This window comes from Rhinolophus hipposideros, assembly GCF_964194185.1.
Source record: "Rhinolophus hipposideros genome assembly, chromosome: 3".
In the NCBI taxonomy this organism is placed as follows: domain Eukaryota; kingdom Metazoa; phylum Chordata; class Mammalia; order Chiroptera; family Rhinolophidae; genus Rhinolophus; species Rhinolophus hipposideros.
Window position 1 is genome coordinate 24,073,740 of NC_138049.1, and position 22,694 is coordinate 24,096,433.

General features: G+C 39.9%; 1 protein-coding gene across 3 annotated transcripts in view; it reads left to right on the forward strand.

Moving 5' to 3' along the window:
- Positions 1-22,694, forward strand: part of NHSL1 (NHS like 1) — a gene marked incomplete at its 5' end in the record, with an annotated part of 121,979 nt that overhangs the window by 11,800 nt on the left and 87,485 nt on the right. Inside the window, one exon of one of the 3 annotated variants that reach the window (XM_081045190.1) lies at positions 9,767-9,980. The exons of the other annotated variants lie outside the window; for them this stretch is intronic. Coding sequence (XP_080901316.1) covers positions 9,767-9,980 — 214 coding nt within the window. Of the gene's footprint in view, positions 1-9,766; positions 9,981-22,694 lie in introns of those variants that run through there. 3 annotated transcript variants of the gene reach the window in all.

Consider the following 22,694-nt stretch of genomic DNA (forward strand, 5'->3'; position numbering starts at 1 on the left):
GAAACGGGAGTACCGGGAGGAATCCCACGCAGACACAGGGAGACTGCGCAAGCTCCACACAGACCATGGCCCCGGCCGAGAATCGACTTTTTTTTCTCATCAACGTTGTAATGAAATGACATGGAACAAAATGACGTTGTTCAAGGACCTGCTATATATAAAATGAAAGAAAAGCTTCGTGAAAATGCTTACCTTTACTGCATGTCTACATGTGATACTCTATTTTCTCTGCTGTTTTATTCTATTCTATTTTAATATACAGAAAATATCTGTCCTGATGTACAAAAGTCAGTTACAAAAGATTTTGTAACTCTCTATTAGGGCACAGCCTTTAGTTGACAAAGGGTGCTTTTGGTAGACTTCACTTCTTTCAGCAGGGTTTTATTATGCTGTGTACCAGATAACTCCTTCACGATGTTTAGAAGTTACAAACTTCTAAAGTTTCTGCAGCTAGTCCACTGTAGTGTCAATGTAGTAGAAAGGTCTCACACCCTCCAGAAGTATCTTGAGAGGCGATGTGGATTAGGGCGGAATCTCAGAAAATCCTCTGGTCTGAGAACTCAGGACTGTGATCTGAGCACGCCATTCATTCACCACAGTCAGGCCTCTTCTAGGCTCCCCTCTATGCTCCTCGCCCAGGGCTGTGTCATCGAGCAAATGGCAGTGCTGGGCAATCAGCGAGCAGGACCCTGTGATGGTCCCTCCTGGGGCCCAGTGCCACAGAGCCTTGCTAATGCCCTCGGAAGACTATTTGCCCCTGCTGACCCACCCAAGGGACAGCTCATGAACAGTAATGTCCGACAGATTTCTGCCTTATTCTGGACATTTCTCTGTCATTACTGGCCTACTGTCCATTCCCCAGAGGGGAAAATAAGTTGAGAAGTTCAATCCATTTAACTTGACTTTCGAATCGTTGGGCTCTAGCATCTATGTATGAGAGACCCTACCTGAACTGGAAGATGGATCTCTGATACCTGCATTTTCTTTGAAACATGAAATTATTATAAAAAAATGATGATTAGTTATAGATTCTTTTCTAAATTCAGATCATATGGACTACATATTCGCTTACATAAAGTGTTAGAGGAATATACCTTTTATTTGTTTGTCTTTCTATATAACAAATGCTTGCCTTTATTACCTTTCAGGATTTTAAAACAATTCATGTATATATTATAAAAAGCCTTTCTAAAATATGTTCTTGCAGATAAGAGTCTTGGATTTTACCCAGTACTCACAGCACACGTGTTTGGTCTCATTTCATTGTTATGACAGTCCTGTGAGGTGGGCAGGATCAATGGCATTACCCTCTTTTGTGGTGACAAAGCCGTCCCTGAAAGATGAAGTGACCTGAAGCCATACAGATAGTAATGGTATAGACTGGATCTGAATCCGCTCTTTGATTTAGTCCCGCACTCTGTGTTAGGACGCTGTGCAACGTCTCTGTTCAACCCTCGGAGCACAAGGAAAGCTTGTTTGGAGGCCTTGGTGTCGCTGTGATAACTGCCAAAGGCCTAGTGGCGGTGCAGTTTGTGGGGACCTTGGCTTTGGTGTGGAGCGGGTCTACTTCTTATGCCACTTATACTGTGAGGCTGTGAGCTTTCTGTTTCGGCCTGCCTCTTGTAGTCCCAGCCACTCTCTGGTTTGGTGTTTCTAGCTTGTTAACCACGTGTGAAGGGTGTGGGCAATCCCATTTATTACAACAGTATTGACCAGAAGATTGTAAGGAGATTCTGAACCACAGTGCTGTGAGTGATGCTGTCAGGTCAGAGACCATTTTGACTTCTTGGCCATAGTTTGAGTGGTTGAGTTTGTCAGAAAAGTGATCTCTTGATAAGTGGGATGTTACGGGAGTGTGTAAATATGCTTTTTACATGTGTATCTTCTGTTGGCTTTGCTTTGTAGAACAGCTGAATAAAGGACGTGTTTGCATTAATGTTAGGGAATTATTGACTACATCTGCGCACCTCAGTTCTTTTTGTAAACGTTAACTTTTAAGCACTTCTATTAACACTCAGAGTTTTCAAGTAGGATTATTGCATTGTTTCACTTAATAAACAACTATAGCTTTTATGCTTTTAAGCTTTGGTTTCACCATTAACCACTTTGTCTAATAACATGTTGAGTTCTCTCTATCTTCTCCCTCCCTTCTCTCCATCTGATACTTGGACACCAGATACATTTTTTTGTTTTTCATATGGGTTAAATTGCCTCCACATATCTTCAGTGTCATATCTTTCTTCACATCATCTGTTTATAGAGAAGTCAAAAAATTGTGACGTTAAGACATATTTCTCTGAATAATTCATATTATCTGAAACCAATTCTACACCACTAAACATTTTTGGCCAAACACTACAAATGACATCTGATCCTCATTAACACAGATGGGATTATAGAAAATGAGACTGGAAAAGCTGATTTGACTTTCTGCCTTTTCTGTGCATTTCTTAACAAACCACTATTTATATCCCAATACTCAGAATGAACATTATCTTGTCATAATCTGTGTTGAAATGCTACAATCCTCATTTTGTATCCTAGGACTACAGTAGTTGCTTAATGAATACTTTGATTTATATATCAGAGAATTGCAAAAATGTCTGGATGCAATGTGAATAAGTTGAAAGTAGAGACTTAAAAAGTATTTTTTTCTGTGATGACTCGAGAAATGAGGCTCAGAGAAAAGCAATGATTTAAAAACTCTCTCATTCTCCAAACATTAGAGAATTGATAAAAGATGCTCATTCCTGGTATCACAAGCTTTTCATACCCACTTTGTGCTTTGGTTGTAAAATCTCAGAGATGATGACAATCGCAAAGATGTTTTTCTTTTCAGATGAAGTGATATTAAAAGAGTTATGACTGTTTTGTATATACCTAATTAAACAACTTGAGCAGTTTTTTAGTGAGAGAGCTTATTGAAGCAATGACCACATACTTACTTTCTTAGTGCTGTTTAAGAGCATTTGAGTAAATATTCACATATAGTCCCTAAATTGGAGCTCTGAAGGGATCCAAGTAGAGTTACCTGAATAAAACACGGCTAACTTGTTAGGTCTGGAAGGAACCTCAGAGATCTCTTGTGGGACAGATGAGAAGCGAGGATCCCAGGAGGTGAGTTACTTAGGACTTCACAACTGATAGTGGCCCAGTTAGGCTGCACCCTTACATTCCTTTCACTTCTCTTACATGGTATTGCGATTGTGTTCCTTTCTATTTGTTTCTTTAATTTTGACATTCCTGACTCCCTGTGAAGATCAAGTGATAGATTCCTTTGCTGACCTTTCAGAGCAGGTTTGGGAAGCTTTTCGTTCACTCTGTATCTCACAGAAGTTTTCTAAATAGATGTGCCCAAGACAAGCAACTTACTATTGAGAGCACAGGCAGAGGACATCAACCCTGAAAACAGGCTCTCCGGCTTCACTTTGATTCCAGTCACAAAAGCAAAATTCATTCAGCTTTCAAAGAATTAAAGGGAAAAAAACCCAAACCCCCAAACCAAACAGAAAACCCTAAGGGCCCCAGGCTGCAGCCTTTCTTTTGTATGAACGGAAGCCCTGAAAGACTATAGAATAACTTAGTAGAGCTGTCAGAAACACACCTGCCTCAGAAGAAGTAAGTGCATTTTAAAACTTTTAACTTAGTAGTCTATTTTGGACATGCAGCTTTCTTTCCTTTTGAGGGGCTGTAGATTTATTATTGTTAACAGCTGAATTTGCAGAGATGCATTAAATAAAAATAGAACACGAATTAATGCCTGCCATTAACAGGGACAGAATTGTAGGTGACTCCTGTTAGAACTTAACTGATGTTAATCCTGGGTGTGAGAGAGAGAGAGAGAGAGAGAGAGAGAGAGGGAGAGAGGGAGGGAGGGAGGGAGGGAGGGAGGGAGGGAGGGAGAGAGAGAGAGAGAGAGAGAGAGGAGAGGGGAGAGAGAGAGGAGAGAGGAAGAAGCAAGAGAGGAAGAGGTAAAACAAAAATGAAAAAGGAAAGGCTTAGATCTGTTTGGCATGGTCAAAGAGGAGGATCAGAAAAGAGCTGTTTCTGTGGGAAGCTGTTCTCTGTGGACCTTGTAACTCTGTGATTATCATGCACCGTGGCAAGACGCCTCCCTGAAATTGGTCTGCCAATTTAAAGAATCATTTTCTTGCTTATTTTTAAACTCCTAAGAACAGGGAAATAGACTGAATGAGCCTAAATGCTGTGGTTTCCTCAAACCATTATTGTTGTAAATCCTATGGGTCCTGAAATAACTCGCTATTCCTGAAGTTTCAAACTGCCTGGCTGTTCAGAAGACTTGGCAGTTGAAAGGGAAATGATTAGCTCCTTCCTTTAAGCATTGTCACCAAGGTTTTAGTGGGTCAAAAGTTGGAGAATGCGGTGATTTCAGAAATAAACTACCTTTTTATAGAAATTTCAAGTTCCTTACAGAGCTTTGAGTTTTTCAAACATAGAGTTGGTTTCAAAATAAAGTATTTTAAATGTATAAATCTTAAGTAATTTAAATATTAAAAAAACAAATTATTAGGAGCCTGGGCATTTTAACTAGGTATGTCTTCCTTTTAATTTTTATCTTTTTGCTTGATGATTAAAAGTAATTATAGTTCAGTTACTCTTTCTGGTTATGGGCTTATATTTTATTAAACAAGTAAATTGTGGCAGAATTTGTGTTCCTCCTGATTGGCTGGTTCACGATTTTGAATAATTCTGATTTATAGACTGACTTCTCTTTAGAATGATTTAGGATAGTGATTTTGTGGGCAGAAGAGTTGCACCTGTTTCTGTAGTTGACGGTTGGTTATTATTTTAACTTCCTCAGATTACTGAAATGTTTAGGAGAAAATGATACAGATGACCTCTTTATTTTAGGTTAGTTGTTTTTTTTTTTGGGGGGGGGTTGTGGAATTGCCATTGATATGTGTATTTTAGGAGTCAGTCCTTCAAGGAGCACATTGATAAAATATATAGCATGACAGGATATAAAGTTATTTTTATGTACTTTACCCTAGACTCCAAAATGTAGTATACATATGTTAGGCAAACTGACAATGGCAGAGCTTGAAAAGAATTAAATTTAGACTCTAGTTATTTTGTTTTTCTCTTATAATGCATTTCATGGTAAGTTCACTAAGAAAGGGGATTTGGGGTCACTATGACATCTTTGATATTCTCCCTCCAGCTGGACACACTGACTACAACATTCTTGTGTGGACATTTCCAGAAAAATTCCCACCCCCTCCATTTTCATCATCCTTCAAATATTTAATTTAGGCTGAATGAGAATAGGAATAACAGCTTTCTGAGTTTGATCTGGAGAACTTGCCTTGAGAGAGAGTGGTATCTGTGTTTGTGGGCTTGAAAATGAGTCTTCTTGAGACTTAATTTTTTTAATGATGTGTTTTTTATTGAGAAATAATTTACATATTACATTAACTTCAGTAATGATCAGTATAATGATTTGATATTTGTGTATATTGTGATAGACAATTAATCTTTAAAGAAATGATTTATAAACATTCTACGATAAGTTTATTAATGATCAGTAACTCTTATTGAATAATGACTTTCAGTACAATTTTATGTAGGAAAAAGATAGTATCTGTTTATTTAATTTTTAAGGATTATGTTAAATATTATGACTTTTCATAGGAATCATGGTGCTGTTGGATAGCTTTCTCATCCAGGTTTTATACACTTTCTATTAACTATTTGCTTTGGGATAAAATATTTAAGGGATATTAATTCTGGTTTATGCTAAGAACATTGGTCATCTATTATGTTCCAGGCAACCCACAGGGACTGGAGGTTAAGTATGAATGAATAAGTTCCTACTTTGAGGAGCTCTCATTTTAGGTAGGCAGACAGAATTGTGACATTATGAAAGCTGCGGAAATAAAGTACTACGGAGAGATGGATTCTGCTGGGAGAGAGGAGCATGGTCAAAGGAAGCTTAGAGAAGTGAAACACCGGCTGTGGGGTGGGGGCTGCATTCCAGGCAAAGGAAATCCTCTCCTGATGGAGGACGGTGGAGGTATGAGACTATATGGAGTATGGCACCAAGCCTGCTGACAGGGCCGCTGAAGGGGGATATGGCCAGAACATTTTGGGAAAAGAACTGCGTCCAAGTCCAGAAGGAACTTTATTGCTAGATGGGGAGTTTGGGATTTATCCTGACCTTGTGTTTTTCACATAAGTTGGAAACATGATTTTTTTTTTTCCTTAAGGGAGAGAATGGAGCAATTGGAGTTCTTTGGGAAAGATGTAGTATCTATGATGGTCAGAAAAAAATAAAGTACTCCCAAGGTAGAAAGAAATACTGTAGCTGAAAGACACGTCTCAGCCATAGGCCCTACCTTTGGAAGCTACGTCAGGGCGGGCTGAATGGAGCAAAGCTGCCTCGTGAAGACTGCGTCCTGTTGCTGTTGCGTATGTGTGTACTGTGCTCCTCGGCAAGTGGGTGGAGTTACAGACTGGAGCCTGGTGGACAGCAGTGGAGTCAAGGCAACTCAAGACATCAAAGAGAGATCAGGAGAGGCTGTGAGCTTCTCTAAGCTGAGAGCTCAGGTCAAATTTCATAGCACTGGAATGGTTTGGAAGACATAAGTATCTAAAAATTTTTGGCTGTATGTGTGGCTACCACGCCCTCTGGCTGAGATAATAATGTTAAACTTTAACATGATGCTAGATGATGTAGTCGTACAAGGGAGAAAAGTGGTTGCTGCTCTAAGGTCATGGTTGGAAAGGCTAGACCTTTGTCCTGTCCAGAGGGCTGTAAATTCTGCGAGTGTTCGTCACCCTGGGCCCGCTCCCTCCACATGGTCTTCCTGGGTATTTATTTTTCTCATTCAGTAGCAATGATCAGTGGTGGCAGATAATGACAACTTTAATGGATACTTCTTCCCGCCCCACCATAGTTTGAAAAGTGTGCTTTTTCATGTTTTATTTCTCAAACGTGTTCATACTTAGTTTGATAGTGAAAAGCAGGAATTTAAAAAAAGTATAATCTTATATTTGGTATTAGTAGAAGCCTATTCTGTTTCTACTGCTTGAGTTTAATGCTGTGAACTTTTCAGATCGTGCTGCCGATATTTCACTAATTGACTAGAAGATGGTATTTGTGATATTTAGGAGTACTATGTTATAGGAAGATGTTTTTTTTTAATTGAGAATTTATCTACAGTAAGTTCAGTGGTATGGAAAAACATAGGTTTTAAGCCCAGGTAGTCATTAACTGAAGTTAATTTAAAAAGAAAATAAAAATCATGCCCCCTCTCCCATAATGGTTACCTTGCTAAATGTATTAGTTTTCTGGGGCTATGTTAACAAATTAGCACAAATGAGGTGGCTTCAAACAACAAAAAATAATTTTCTCACAGTTCAGGAGGCCGGAAGTCTGAAATCAAGGTGTTGGTAGGGCCACGCTCACTCCTGAGGCTCTAGGAGAAGAGTCTTTTTTGCCTCTTCCGGCTTCTGATGCCTCCTGGTGTTCCTTGCCTTGTGGCTGAATAACTCCCATCTTTTCCTCCATTTTCACACAGCCTTTTCCATGTTTCTGTGTGTCCTTTTTTTCTTCCTATAAGGACACTTATTGTCCTTAATGCTTCCTAATTTAGTAACATCTCATCTTGATCCTTACCTTAAGTGCATCTGAAAATACCCTATTTCCAAATAAGGTCACATCCTGAGGTTCTGGGTAGACAGGAATTTGGGTACCACTGTCTGACCCATTACTTTAGATTATAGAGTTTTTCACCTGGTTAGGAAGAGCAGCTTAATTAGATGGTAATAGGCAAGAAGCTATTGTTAATCATTATTAATTTTGTGTATTCTATTATATATCTTACCACACTGTATTATAGTTGTTTGTTCACCCACCTGTCTCTTGCACTAAACCATGAGAGGCAAAAATTATCTCTTTTCCTTATACAATGCATCTAACAAAATGCTTATTGCATATTATTATACATATCAATATATGTGACGGCCAAAAAATTAATGGAGTAGGCTGGAAAGATGGAACCTTAAAGTAAATTTAGCCTCCACATTTAACCCCCACATTTATAGGTCATAAGCTGCAATGGAAACCAGCTAGATAATGCTACGGACAGCTACAACCAGGTTCTCTTTACTTTCCAATTCAGTGTTTTTCCCCAGCATATAAACTTGTCTCCATATTAAAAAGTTTGATTGTGAGTATTCATAGAGTGCTATTAAAAGCACACAACCACCCCCAACCCTGGGTACTAACCGATGTTCAGAAGTCTTAACTCTTCAAGGTGTAGAGTTTCTCTCTTTATGTATTATTTAAAAAGTTGTGTCTAACCCACAAGAATACTTTCAGGAATACCTTTGCAATTTATAAATTGCTTGGAAGGCCACTCAAGACAGGAAAGGACAAGGTATGATGCCAGCCATTCATGGGGAGTGTCACGTGGTAAGAGTGTCACAAGGCTGTCAGGTGGTTTGGCATTGCTCTTGCCACTAGTTAGTGGGCAAATCACCTCATCTCTGAGCCAGTGTACCAGAGGAGATGCGCTAGAAGGTTCCTTCCAGTTCTGTTCTAAGAGCTAATATCACACTGTTTGTCATTACACATGCAGCCTTTTTTCTTGCCAACCCCAGTGAGCTGCCAGCTAGGGACTTCTGATATTTTTTTGTGATCGTAGCAACTAGTGCAATGTCTTCCTCCTGGTAGGGGACTTATTAACCAGGCACTGCTGGTGATACTGGGAGATGAGGAGCAGAAACCCAGCTAGGCTGTCTGGAACTGATGTTGAAATCCAAAGACACAGAGCATCCATACTATGTAGCAATGGCTGCAGCCATCAAACCAGGACGCAGACAGATAGATTGGTTCTGTGAGTCAGTTTCCTGCATCCTGTGGAGTCAAAAGGAAGACCTGCACATAGCAACTGGCCTTGGGAACAATGGCCATTTCCTGTGGCCAGGGGACTGGAGAGTCTCTGAGGGCTGTGGGCTACTCATTGTCACACTGTGCTTTCAAGCAGGGTGCTCCCGAGGCCACATTTATAAACCATTTTTCTTCAGATCTGAAATAAAATTCCTTCTTTTGCTTTTGAAACTGTGTTAAAGAGTCTATACAGTAGAGTGGTCCTCAACTCGCCAGAGGGAATTCAGCTTTCCATTGGAGGGAGAGAAGCGTCATGATCTGAGGATGGCTGCAGTAGAGTTAGAAATTCACATACTCAGTGCCAGCTTAAGGCTATTTGTCTTTGTTTCCTCATCTGAAACTGGGCAGTAACTTGCATCACAGTTTTGTCCTAATGCTCAAGTTTATGAACAGCAGTAGGAATAATAATGAGTCAACATGGCCATAGTGCTTATTACTATGTACCCGGCGCTGTTATAAGCACTTGGCTTACGTTCACCCATTTATGTCGACCCCGACAGCTGTGTGCAGTTTCATTTCATAACGTTTGGTGCTAATTATGTATCAGTAGACGGGTTGTTCCATGTCAGACCAAAAAATTTAGAGTCTGCGTAGCAAAGGAATGATGAAGTCAAACAATAGTCATTATGAATAGCAAACAGTTAAACTGAGTCCAGTGATCGCTTTTTGTGTGTTGTTGGTCACATGAGGTGCTCCATCTGCTGCCATGGAAAACGCTGCTAGAGAAGACAAACAAGTGGACTGGTCCTCACACCCTTCTCCGCTGGACTGTAGGAACAGTGATGACTGCTCACTCCCGCGCCCCTCACTTTCCAAGATGATCCTGGCTGATTTTATGGTGTGAAACAATGTATGAGAGATAGGGAGGTGTCAGCAGCTCAGCCCAGAGAGCTGGGGATTGGGCAGTGGCTTCCTGTGATCCCAGGCGCTGGCTGGCTGCCCTGCTCTCTGGCAGTGAGTGCCGGGGAGGTGGGCTGGGAGACAGCTGTGCCTAGCCCTGCAGCTCCATCCGACTGCACAGCCCCAGCCCCTCCATGGGACTGCTTCAGAATGTTCTGCCTGAAAGGTGAGGGGGCTCTGGGTCCATTTGGGTGGTGAAGTTATCGTTGGGGAAATTGTCATGTAGCATCAGAGTCAAAATCACAGTGTTAGTTCTATTAAAATCAAAGTTTGAGGGAAGTTTGTAAGTATGAAAGTGAAAAAGTCATTGTTCTTTTTGTTGTTGTTGTTGCAAACAGGAAGAAAGACCTCCTGCTGGGGAGATGGAATTTTCTTTTATACAGAAAGGATAGTTCTCCGTTTGGGTGTGTTTCGTATGTGTTTTGTCATAGACAAGAGTAGTGAAAAGTTTAGAATGAAAGGAAACAGTAAAAGTAGGAATCGTTTGCAGTCGTAGTAGGAGTTCTTTTAGAGACGCTTTCGTGTAAAGGACTAGACTGACTAAAAATGGAGAAACAGTTCTCTTGCTTTAAGCTTTAATGTGTGAATTCAGGAATGAAATTAATTTTACTGTAGACATAGTTCTTGTTCTAGCTATGTATGGATGGTAGGGCTTCCCAAGTACTCTAAGATGGTGAATATATGAGTACATGTAGTGATTTTCTGGTATTTTCTCTTTTTAGACAATGATTTTTTCTTCAACTCTGTTTTTCTTCCAACTCTTGTCATAATGTAATTAATTTAGGCATTTGAGAGTGTGTTTGTCTGTGAGATTGCTGGAATGAGGGAGTTAAAATGAATTTCCTTGGAACTGGAGTAGATTATTTTGTTCATTTCTTTCAGTGTATGTCATTCTGTTGATGTAAAATTCTTGACAGCTTTTCAATTTTTAGAAATAAAGTGGTCCTGGCTTGCTGTGTTGATTACGCCTTTGTCCTCAGTCTATTAATGAAGGACAGACATAGATTCTCTCTAGTCTTAACTTTTACAGTTTTAACCCTAATTTGACACCTTAAAAAACCACCAAAGTCTTTAATATTAAACTTTGAGTTTGGGTTATTTGTTTATACAGTTGGTACAAATTTGATAAAATCGAGGGAGTAAGAACAAAAAAGAACATCCCATTTTTCTCCCCCTAAGGATTCAATTAATTCATACTATAAAGAGTATCTAGTTGCATTGTATTTCTAAGGAGTTCCATAAGGCTGAAATGAATTTGAATATTTCTGAAAAATAATTTTAGATGAAATGTTACAAGCTCTCATGATGCTGTTTCTTAAAAAGTTGTCTCAAAAAGAGAGTTTAACTATGAAGACATGCAGTGTTATTGGGTGAGAGTGTACACTAGCCTAGTGTAACTTCCACAGCATACTTGAAATCATTATGATCTAACAATAGTTTAAGATTTGGGATTTTTAATTGAATGCAGGTGTGGAGTTGTTGCAGGGTATGACTTTGGCAGCTTCAACATATTTGTCTCCACCCATTCCCATAACAGTAATTTCATTTTATTAAAGAATCTATCAATTTCATGGACTCTTAGTTTCCGTGGTAACTTAGGACATTTTAGAAAGTCAAGTGAATGGCATGTGATGACAACTGAGTGCTTTTATGCTGAAGTGTGTGTTCTAATCAGGAATCCACAATCCCTTTTAAAGCATACTTTTTGATCTCCTGGCACCCAGGACAAACAGTTGACATTTTGCTCTCTTCCTATGATTTATAGCCTCTTGATTTACAGTAATGATTTTTAGGTTGCCCTTTGTGCTACATAGGAGGCAACCCCATGATAAAGTAATAGGGAGTGAGATCCAACACAGGAATATTAAGGGCTCCTGTGATACTTTGTGTTCTTACTGTGTTTGTACTTCCCTTTGTTGGAGACGTTTTCAGAGGTTTCATTAACTGACCTGTTTCTATGGCTAACTGCCGATCTAGGAGCTATGGAGTCTGTGGTTATGATTTGCTTTGACTTTAAAGGAAACGTGGCTATACCCTTCTTTTCGGTGAAATCATGTTCCTGTGTATTTCTTTTAATTGTTGAAAGAAAACATTCACATCAGACAGCCTCCCACATTGATGCAAGGTTTCCCTTTCTCCATTTAGACTCCTTTTTTGCTGAAGTCATGTCTACTCCGTGTTTGGTTGGTTGGGTGCTGGAAAAATGCCTTCTTGTAAGGGAGATGTCATCTGTGTCATTGCTGTCAACTATAGTGGCTCATAGGCTTACCATCACTCTCTACTGTTGCCATCGAAGTAGCTCAGATACGCCCACTCCACCCAAGTGGGTTTTGCATGAGCAATGTCTGAGCTCCCAGTCTCTGGGAAGATGTTCTCTCAAGTTCTGCCAAGGTCCCTGTGGTTACAAAGCCGTGACGTATTGTTCCTTCACTGTGTAATCAATGAGCCACCATCATCTGGGAAGTGAGTTCTGGCTAATCAAATAATATGATTAACAGCAAACTACCACGCATATATTGAATCCCGCTCATGATTACTTTCTTCAAAAAATTTGAATAAAATATTTTTACCGCTAAAACTGCATGGAACCTAATTAACTTTCTCTAAGACAACTCAGAATGCAAATTTCATAATTGCAGGACACCAGCTTCATCTTTATAAATATTAATTATCTTTGTTGTGCGTCTCTTACTATGAAGACTATTTTTTTCTTTTAATTTGCAGTCTGTTACAGACAGATATTTTGAAAACATAAAATCATGTGCTGTGGGATATTGCCACAATGTCAAACAGCTGTAAAAGTTCTTAAAAATGTAATCTCTTTTCCTGTATAATCTTGTACACTGGTAAGCAAAGCATTGGCCAATAGGCACCTACTGGTTAATAGACAGGTCTATAGTAGCTTCTGAGAGCGGCTGTAACAAATTACCACTAAGTGAGTGGCTTCAAACAGAAATTTCTTCTCTCACAGTTCTAGAGGTCAGAGTCGGAAATCAAGGTGTTGGAAGGGTCATTCTCTCTCTGAAGGCTTTAGGAGAGAGTCTTCCCTCGCCTTTTTCAGTTGCCGGTCACCTCCGGTTTCTTGGCCTGTGGCATCATCTTTGCCTGTCTTCACCTGAATTTCTTCCCTATGCATCTCTCTGTGTCTCTGTGTGACACGGTTTTCTTATAAGGACACCATTCATTGGATTTAGGGCCCACCGTAATCCGGTATATGACCCCATTTTAACGGATTACATCTGCAAAGATTATATATTATATTATATTAATGTCACATTTTGAGGTTCCTGGTGGACATGGACTTTTGGGGGACACTTCACCCTGTTAGAATAGACCATGTGTAAAATCACATGGATGGAGGGTAGCATGATAGGAAGTGTATTTAATGGAAAGCTGGAAGAATGACTGCCCAGCCTAGCTAGTTTGATGCATTTGGAACTTGTGGCAATGCAAGTTTAAGACAAGTTTGTATGTGTAGAGTCAAGGGTTGAAAATGCACCCACTAGGATCAGTCATACAAAAGAAGAAAATGGTGCCCTTTTTTTTTATTTCCTATAAACAATCCAGTTTCCTTCATGAACTCTTATCCTGCTGAGAAGGGGAAAAACAAAAAACAAAATTGAACTCAGTTCACTGCAGTCAACTCAGTGTGAGCCAAAAATTAAACAGTTGCATTAGCTAGCTCAGTCTGTTGGATGACTCAGTCTTTCAGAATTCTCCTATGATCCTTTCTCCAAAGTGGATTGTGTTGCTGAGTTCTCCCCCTTATTAATAACAGAAGTGATGCATGCTAAATTACATCCTTTGTAAGATTTAGTTTTAAAAATTGTAAAGCAGGATAGGTCTGTGTACTTGAGTTTGAAAAATAAGATATTTAAAAAATGTCATTGCTCTTATGAAAGGATTAATACCTATATCCTTTTGTGCTCTAAGAATAATGTTATGAGCATCATGGACCTTAAATTTCTGAAATTAATATTGGATTTTACCTGGTCAGCATTCTTTCCAGAGATTTAAACCTGGCTTTAGTGTTAGGTTAGATTCTTTCCCTTTCTCAGCTCTTAGGTGTCGTCTAAAATCTAGAAATCTAGTTTCACGGATTGGAAAAGTGGTGAGTTCTGTGGAGTGGGTGTATCCCAGCTGCTTGCATGCCTGATGAGCATGGTAAGGTCCTGTCTGCATCCTTTTCTGCTTCACAAGTGACAGATTTAGGAAAGCCTCTAGGTTGTCTAATAATAGCAAAGAGTTATGTTAGAGATTACAGCTCTGAACTATCTCAGGCATGTGCTTCTGCTCCCACGAGGGCAGTTCATACTAGAAACTCAACTCTCTCCTTCCTCATCGCGCACCCTGGAACAGACCACAGGCCTCTTTCCAGTTGTCTCGTGTATGTTGTATATGTACAAGAATTCCTTAGATTCTTTTCTTGGCAGCATTTGGAAAATAATGTCTGGAATCAGAAACAGATTTGTTATTTCTGTGCTGAAACAAGTGCATTTTTCCAGTTAGCAAGCAAGCAACCATTTGCTCTGGCAGGTCTCCCGCCCCTTCTTAAATCCAGTAATAAACTGTCAAATAAGCATCGTGCAAAGTTCATGCTATTGTACTCTTTGACGTTGAGCATCATTTTGAAAGACTTTAACAATTAAAACGCAAAGTGACTCTGAATATTTTGCATCTGTGTGAATCTGGACATTTTACAATCATACATTTAGATTTTGAGTTTTACTTAAATTAGCAGCAGCTTTGAGAACCACAGTCCTACCGACCTTCCCAATTCTTTCCCCCTCCTTTCATTTAAAAATTGCATGTAATTGTTAGTCAATAACCTGCAGCTACCAAGGGGAATTCACACTTGCTCAATCTGCAATTTAAAGGAGCACTTTTAATAAACACACTGGTGATATCATGCATTTTTCAAACTGGCAGGCAAAGCCCTTGAAATTTAATAAACCAAACACAGCTAACCCTTTATTTTCTTTGTCTTTCCCCTGAAAACTTTGTCATGCTTTCTAGTTCTCTTTCTTCTCCTACTAATCAAAATCTTGCTTCTAAATACTTTGCAGTAGAAGCCAGATCATCATGCTGAATAGGTGATTTATAGAAACTAGGAGATGCGATCCTTAAGGAATGAAAGAGCAGTTAACAGAGCTTTGCTGCCCGGAATGCACAGAACTGGGGGTCTGCTCCTTTTTGGAGCATGCTCTGTGTAAGGATAGTGCTCTGGGTAATTTGGTGGAACCGAATCAAATGACTTGATTGCCAAAAGCATTGGCAAAGGTTTCAGTTAAATTCTCCATTGTCACATCTCCTGCCCCATTTTTACCTAGTCTTCTTTCCTTTCTTTGCTGATTTCCGGGTCTCTTTTCTAGTGTGTTTCTTTTCCTCTCTTATCCTCCCGCCTCTGATTGCCTGGTGGGGGAGCTGTGTCATCCCTAAGCCAGACTGAACTCCCTCTAGTTGCAAAGGTGGGATCAGTAGTCTGCACACGCGTTAGTAAAGGTGATACTTTAATAGATGAAGGCAGATGGATCAGTGTGTTAAAGGCAGCATGCCACTCAGGACATCGTGTTACCACCATCAGCCAGGCACAGAGATATGCACGGGTATGTATTTTTCTATTTTTAACATCAGAAGAAAATATTGCTGAAAACAACCTAAGGATCTTTAAGCAATTAATAGCTTTTGCATGATTAAACAGCTTGGCAAGATTTTTATATTGGGGCCTCTGAATGGGAAGATGAATATTCTTTTGAAAAATATCAATTATTTTATAAAATCGTACCTAGCACTTGAATTTGAAATCAGGAGGTCTGACTCTGACAGGCAATATAATGACAAACTATTTGTTCTCACGTTAGCAGTGTTATCCTTCATCTGCCGATCGTGTGACATTTACCAGGTTTTGTTACCTTAGATTGGGTTTAGAATGTTTATTGTTGTTATTGTCAAAATGTGCCTAATACTGAGAGCCATTGAGACAAATGACCATGCAGACTTGAACTTGGGTTTAATTTTTTTTGGATGGGGGGGGGCGGGTGTGCATGATAAGAAAAATGTGAGCACTCGTGGCTACTCTTCCTTTGGAATTCTTCTCACAACGGAAAGATATAAATGGCATAAAGTGAGCTTTAGGAGCCTTGGTTTGAAATGTAATTTAAGTGAATTTATATATAAGTGGAGAATAGTTTTCAAAGGTCAGATTATACGAGGTGTGACAATCAAGTTCAAGAACTTGTCGCAACAATGTTGCTAACCTTTTTTGATATCAGAGAGATTATTCATTATGAATTTGTACCAACTGGACAAGCAGTTAACCAAGTTTACTATTTGGAAGTGCTGAATAGACTGCGTGAAAAAGTTAGACGACCTGAACTTTTCACCAACAATTCATGGCTCTTGCATCACAACAATGCACCAACTCACACGGCACGGTCTGTGAGGGAGTTTTTAGCCAGTAAACAAATCACTGTATTGGAACACGCTCCCTACTCACCTGATCTGGCCCCCAATGACTTCTTTTTTTTACCCAAAGATAAAGGAAATATTGAAAGGAAGACATTTTGATGACATTCAGGGCATCGAGGGTAATATGACAACAGTGCTGATGGCCATTCCAGAAAAAGAGTTCCAGAATTGCTTTGAAGGGTGGACTAGGTGCTGGCATCAGTGCATAGCTTCCCTAGGGAAGTACTTCGAAGGTGACCATAGTGATATTCAACAATGAGGTATGTAGCACTTTTTGTAGGATAAGTTCACGAACGTAGTTGTCCTGCCTTGTATGTGTTTGTTCATGAGAAATTTTGCAAGACATCTTTTGAAAACAAAAGAGAAGATCTCTCTTTTGATGACTAGAAGAGGACATCTGTGTTCTTTATTGTTTTATTTCAGAGTGGAACTGTGCAAGGTTGGTTGTTACTGAAACTTTTAGGATGAAAGTTGGAACAAACATCTCTGCTCTTGGGAAGGAGCTGATGTTTGGCATAGGAGTGAGGGGAGGATAGACTTGACTTCTGAGGGGTGTTCTGAGGAGAGAGACAGAGGGCATCCAGATTGTTTCGGGCAGCTTCAGGGGAGAGGTGGCAGTCCAGGAGATTCCAGAGTTGCTAGAAGATTGGCTGGGGAAATTGATTTACACCAGAAATTAAAAGTAGTGACTTTTCTGTTTTCTAACAGAACATGTTCCTCAACGAATGAAAAGGGATCCTTGGAAAATGCTGTGAGATGAGATGAGATGGCAAGAGAAAATGTAGCATGTAGAAGCTTCTAGCACCCAGTGGTACTCCATCCTCTTTCCTTAGCTGTCTACTACAGATTCGGAGTTTTGCTTTATCCCGACCCTTTCCTCATTTAAGAGGACAATGAAGGCTCTGGGCCCCTCTTTTTTCCTGGAAAAGGGTTGCTTTAACAAAATACCCAGTTTTATGCCAAAAAGGCCAATGTTATCCCAGAATGGCTAATGTATATATCTAAATTCATCCAAAATTTGTTGATACTCTGAAATACTTCTGAAATTCAAATATTTCAGACCAAATGTTTGGATAAGATTGTGTGTGTGTTTATTTATCAGATAGGGATGGGCACTGACCATGTGCCGGGCACAGCCCCCACCCCAGGAAAGCCTGGCATTGCCCTTGCTCCTTTGCTTCTCCCATGCCTGGCGCTCTTCTGTCCCCAAGACTCCAGCTGGTCTCCTATCCACTTGTGCCCACTTCTGGGGTGGTCCTCTTTCCCCAAAATGGGCTTAGAGAACAGAGCAAGGTCAGAGACTTTTAAAAGCGTTTCCTTGTAGATCATGACCCCAATGACAAAAATAACTGACAGGTTAGTGAAGACTATTCAATAAATCCCAACCCTGTCCATTAATAAAAAAAGCTTGAGTCAGGATTTCCTTAGCTGGGAGAAGAGAATCTACCTGATAAAATATTGAGGCTTAAATAACAATTGACATAAGATGCTTGTGCATTTTCTCACAAGTATGTGGTAATGCCTTTTAAACTTGACCTCTCTAAGTGCTTCATGAAGTTACTGATTAGACATACCTCTGGCTTGTGAAAGTAAAGAGTAATTTGTACCATAATTGGCAAATATGGTGTAGCTATATAGTGGGAAAAGCAGGTAGACGTCTGGTTTTTCATCGCAGCCTATTTACACCGACTATTGGAGAGTTTTCTGGAATCGCAGTTGTATAAACACACCCAGCTGAATACAAAGTATTACAAGTCACATAGACTGGCAAATGAGCGATGTAGCAACACAAATATTTTGAAAGCTGTGGAAGCCAGTGAGAGTATCCTGATACTGTTTTAACTGCTCCGACGGAAGTGTTTGCTGCCACAGCAATTGAGACAAAACCTTTCCTTTTTGGAAATGTTTCCTGGCAGAACAAATGCTTGATCAAAATTTAAAACAAGATTTGGACTTTTCATGTGATGCCTTTTATAAAATTGTTTTATTTTTGCTAAGTCTCTCCCTGTCTACATGAGAGGAATGGATGGATGGATAGTTTTATCGTTATATAGGTAGAAAAGTCCTTATTTTAGGTTGACTGCTGAGGAATTGGTAATGTGCTCTCCTGAGTTGGTGGGGTGTTTCTCTTCTCACTATATTCCTTCTATCAGTAACTGGCAGCCTATTTTTGATGGGACTGAAAATATGCAGATTAGCGAGTGAATGAGTGATCAAAGTGAATTGTCAGTAAATTACAATGGAAGTTTGAAAAACATAGCATACTTGAGGGATGACAATGTATGTCTGTCTCTCCAAAAATGCAGGACTCATAAATGCTGAAAGGACTTGAATGTAGATGAGTGAATGTTGGATGACTTTAAGCATGATTTAAAGATAAAGCATTAGTTTAATATTTGCTATCACTTTTGGGTTTGGGTTTACAAGACTCCTATAGAGACAGCTTCTTTTTAGTCGCTCATTGACAATATCTAAAACGTCTAGTGACTTCTGCTTCCCACAGAGAGTTAATGTTGGTATGGCAAATATTATAAATATTTATATGCTTTTGGGCTTGCGATAACAGATTTGGCTGAAAATGAGTTTGCCTTAGTTGCTTCCCGCCTCTCACTCACCTTCATGAAATTAATGAATAGATCCATTGTTGGTGTGTTATCTGCAAAAGATAAAGTGTCTGTGAACTGAAGGGAAAACAGGAGGCCCTAAAATAGATGAGATTCCTTTGACACATGACATACCAAAGGGTTCTCCCAGACTGCTATTTGGGACGGTGTTGGACTAGATTTTCTTTCCTCTCATTTCCCTTTACCTCATTTCACCATTGGAAAGTGACCTTCCTGCTCTGGGGTGAAGAGCAGCTACCTGTCTCTGTCTCCTGCCTGATATTGGCCCCTTGCTACGCGATGTGGTGTCTACCATTAGACTAGACTGTATGGATGCCGGGAGAGCAATGAGAGGACAGGCTTCTCTACGCCAGAGCTCTGCTTCCCTCACTGCACAGTGAGAATTCTCACTTTCCTTCTGCAGTCAGTATCAAGAGCCCTTTGTGGTTTTCCAGTAAGGAAATCGAATATTTGTGATATACTGATAACTCCTGAATGGCTATCTCCAGCCAAGACCTCTCCCCTAAACTTCAAGTATGAATATCTAGGTGTCTGCTCCACGTTTCCAACTGGATGTCTAATAGTCTTTATAAATATATCAAAACTGTGGCCCCCTCCCTTTTGCCCCCACATCTATTCCACTGCAGGGTTCCTCATTTCAGTAGGTGGCAAATCCATCTTTCCAGTTCCTTAGACCAAATAACTTGATGTCGCATGACTCCTTTTTCTCTCGTACCCCACATTTGATGTGTCAGAAAATCCTGTTGCCTCTAATTTCAAATCTTTTCCAGGATCTGACTACCTCTCTCCTCCCACTCTGCCGCCTTCCTCCCTGGACCTTATCTGGACTCCATCATAGCTTCCCTGTACAGCCTGTTTTCAATGCGGTAGCCAGAGTGAACTTTTAAAAACATAAGTGAGATCGTGCCATGCCTGCTCAAAACTCCATTTCACTCAGAGTAAAAGTTTGTCTTGGCAATTTCTCTTTATTTTTGGGGTATCAATCACAGGCCGAAACTAAACCTTAGAGGAGAGAGATTGTTGTCTGTCTAAGCTACAGAACTTGCAGCTGTGTCAAATCCTTTAGAAAAGGAAAAGGCTCCCCTGCGAAACTCCAGTCCCCCTTGTTCTGTCAGCTGCTCATAGAGAGTGTGGTCTCTAATGAGTCTCCTCCATCTTTTCTGTGATGGAAATGAAGATCATTCTACCCTATCTCATTTAATCATTGAAAATAGCAATCTCTACTTATGCAGCTACTGCGATGTGCCTTTAGTCTTCATTAAATAAGTTTGATGAAAGTGTTGCCTTTAATTTTAAATCTTTTTGATTGGAATTTTGGGAAATTGATTCCCATGGCTCTTTTGATAGGGGTTAAATGAGCACAAAACAGTAGGAAGCCTATGCAAATTAGAAAGCTAACTTACATGTTTAACGAGCAACTCAGTTTTTACTCTTATGAATACATTTGTTTTGCTGAGCTTTGATGTGTTATAAGGAATGTCAGAAAGCCCTCTCATGATAAGTGCAGGATATTTTACTCCTTTCATAACACCTCAGCATTTTATTTCATGGCATTATAAAAATGGAGAGCAGGATCTGACCCCCTCATTCAGTGGGATTTGCCTGTCCTCGGGGACATTTACCACTTATTCTGTGTGGTAGTGGTAGGTGCTACCAAATTCTAAGCTGCTTGAGGGCTTAGCCCATCAACTTGACCAAGAAGGAATTCCAGTCAATATTTGTGGATTAAAGAAATGAAATGTAATATTGAACCTAATTCAGGTAAAAAGGACTTTAGCCATCAGCCTCCATGAAAGTAAATTGACTTTTTTGAGGCTAGCTTAAAATATAAAAGTGTATTTTTCTACTTTCAATGGGACTGAAAAGATGCAGGCAATAAACAGAGCAAGAAAGATAACTTTTGGAGTTTTATTTTCTATAGCAACTGGATAGAAAAATCTAACGCAACTATTTCAATCATTAATGGCTTATAAGAGGGGAAGCCAATCATAAAGGAGGAAGGTTAATGTGTTTCTAGAAATTCAAACACTCAGAACAATGGAGTCTGGGCTTTGTGGTGACGGAGAGGGAGGCGGGTAGGTATGTTTGTTTCCCAGATACCTTCTTAAGAGTTCTTTGAAGTGGCAGTTCACCATCAGGGAAAGGGCCAGGTCCCTGTTGGCTTCTCTCAAGCACCCTTCTGAAGTGGTTTCATTTCTCTTGACTAAAGGATTGAGCATTTACTCACCAAGGAGAAACACACTCTTTATCGAGGCACTTTAGGGTTTTCAATTAAACACACACACACACACACACACACACACACTCTAGTGCATAGTCTGGTGAATGGGCAATTGAGCATATAGACAAAAAACAGTAGTAAAGTTATCTTTACAAATATGGGATGATTTTCTCTTAGCAAACAATTATTTAATTATGTGAGTATTTCTATTTCTATTTAAATACCTCTGTAGAAATTTTATGTCGTTTGGTTTTTCCATCTAGACTTCCCCTGTATGCATTTCACTCTATTTCCATTGCAACCTTTGTTCCCCATTTTCTTTGTAAATGTGCTTGTAATTTAGTCACTATGTTTTTCTGTCTGTATTAGGAACTGTGAGAACAAGCTGGTTATTATTCAGGACCTTTTATCAGAGTGCACCTACACGTACTCTATTAATACCTGTTGAGTGATTGAACACTTGACTGCATTAGTGACTTTATTCTCTCCCCTTTATCTCTGTGAACTGTTGTAGTTATTAAAAGCTAGAGGTTGTCTTTTCAACTCAAAAAAATGCAAATGATGGACCCATCATTTAGTGACCAGTTGAGATCTTATTAAAATGCACATTCAAGATGATGAGCCTGAAACCTTTACGATGTGGTTAACCATGAGTAAAATCTGCACGTGAAGCAGAAAAACCCCTAACCTAGGAATCAGAGAGAGTTTCTGACCTGGGTCCATCATTTACTAACTCTGAGGAAGCCATTTAACCACTCTGAGCCATTTTTCTCCATCTAATAAATAGAAGTGACTGCTCTGCCTCCTTGATGGGGTGATTTTGTGGGAATCACAGAAGATAAGGAACCCCAGTGCAGCAGAATTGGCAGTCCTCTGTCTCCTCCTCTTCCATTCTCCTACATTCCTGTCAATTCCACCTCTCTACCATGTACTGGAACCCATTTTTCTTCTCCATCCCCTGGCCCAGCACTGCCTTAGTGTGATGGCTATTAGCATTTTATGCTTTCCTTGGCTTATCAGCCTCCCAACTCCCTGATTCTAGGCTTATTGCTCTCTAATCCCTTCTCCAAATTCTGACCAGAATGTGCAGAATAGACCTCACCTCCTTTCTTCTCTGGTTAACACTCTTCAGTTCCCCCTACCCTGATCCCCACCATCCCATTACCTTTAGGGTAAAGTTAACTTCCTTAACATGAGGTAGAGGAGCCCTTCATGAAAGGATACCTCCCTTACTTCCTCTTCAGCCTCAATTGTCATTAGCCTCTTCTCCCCATTCATATTCACCACTTTTGTTAGTCTTTCTTTGCATGTGCCAGGACCCTCAGCTTAAAACGAATCTGTTTCTCCCCCATTTCTTCTACTCAACATTTAAATTGGACCCACTCAGTTCACATGTTCCCTCCTCTTGGAAGCCCTCCGTAACAAACATTTCAAAGCTGGTTTTGAACCCTTCCTCTAGGCCGCCTGTCACAGTGTCACACAACTGTCTGTTTTCTTGGCCTCGGCAGTAAGAATCTAGAAGGCAGGAAATGTGTATTCTTTATTAACATGATGCCAAGAATCACAT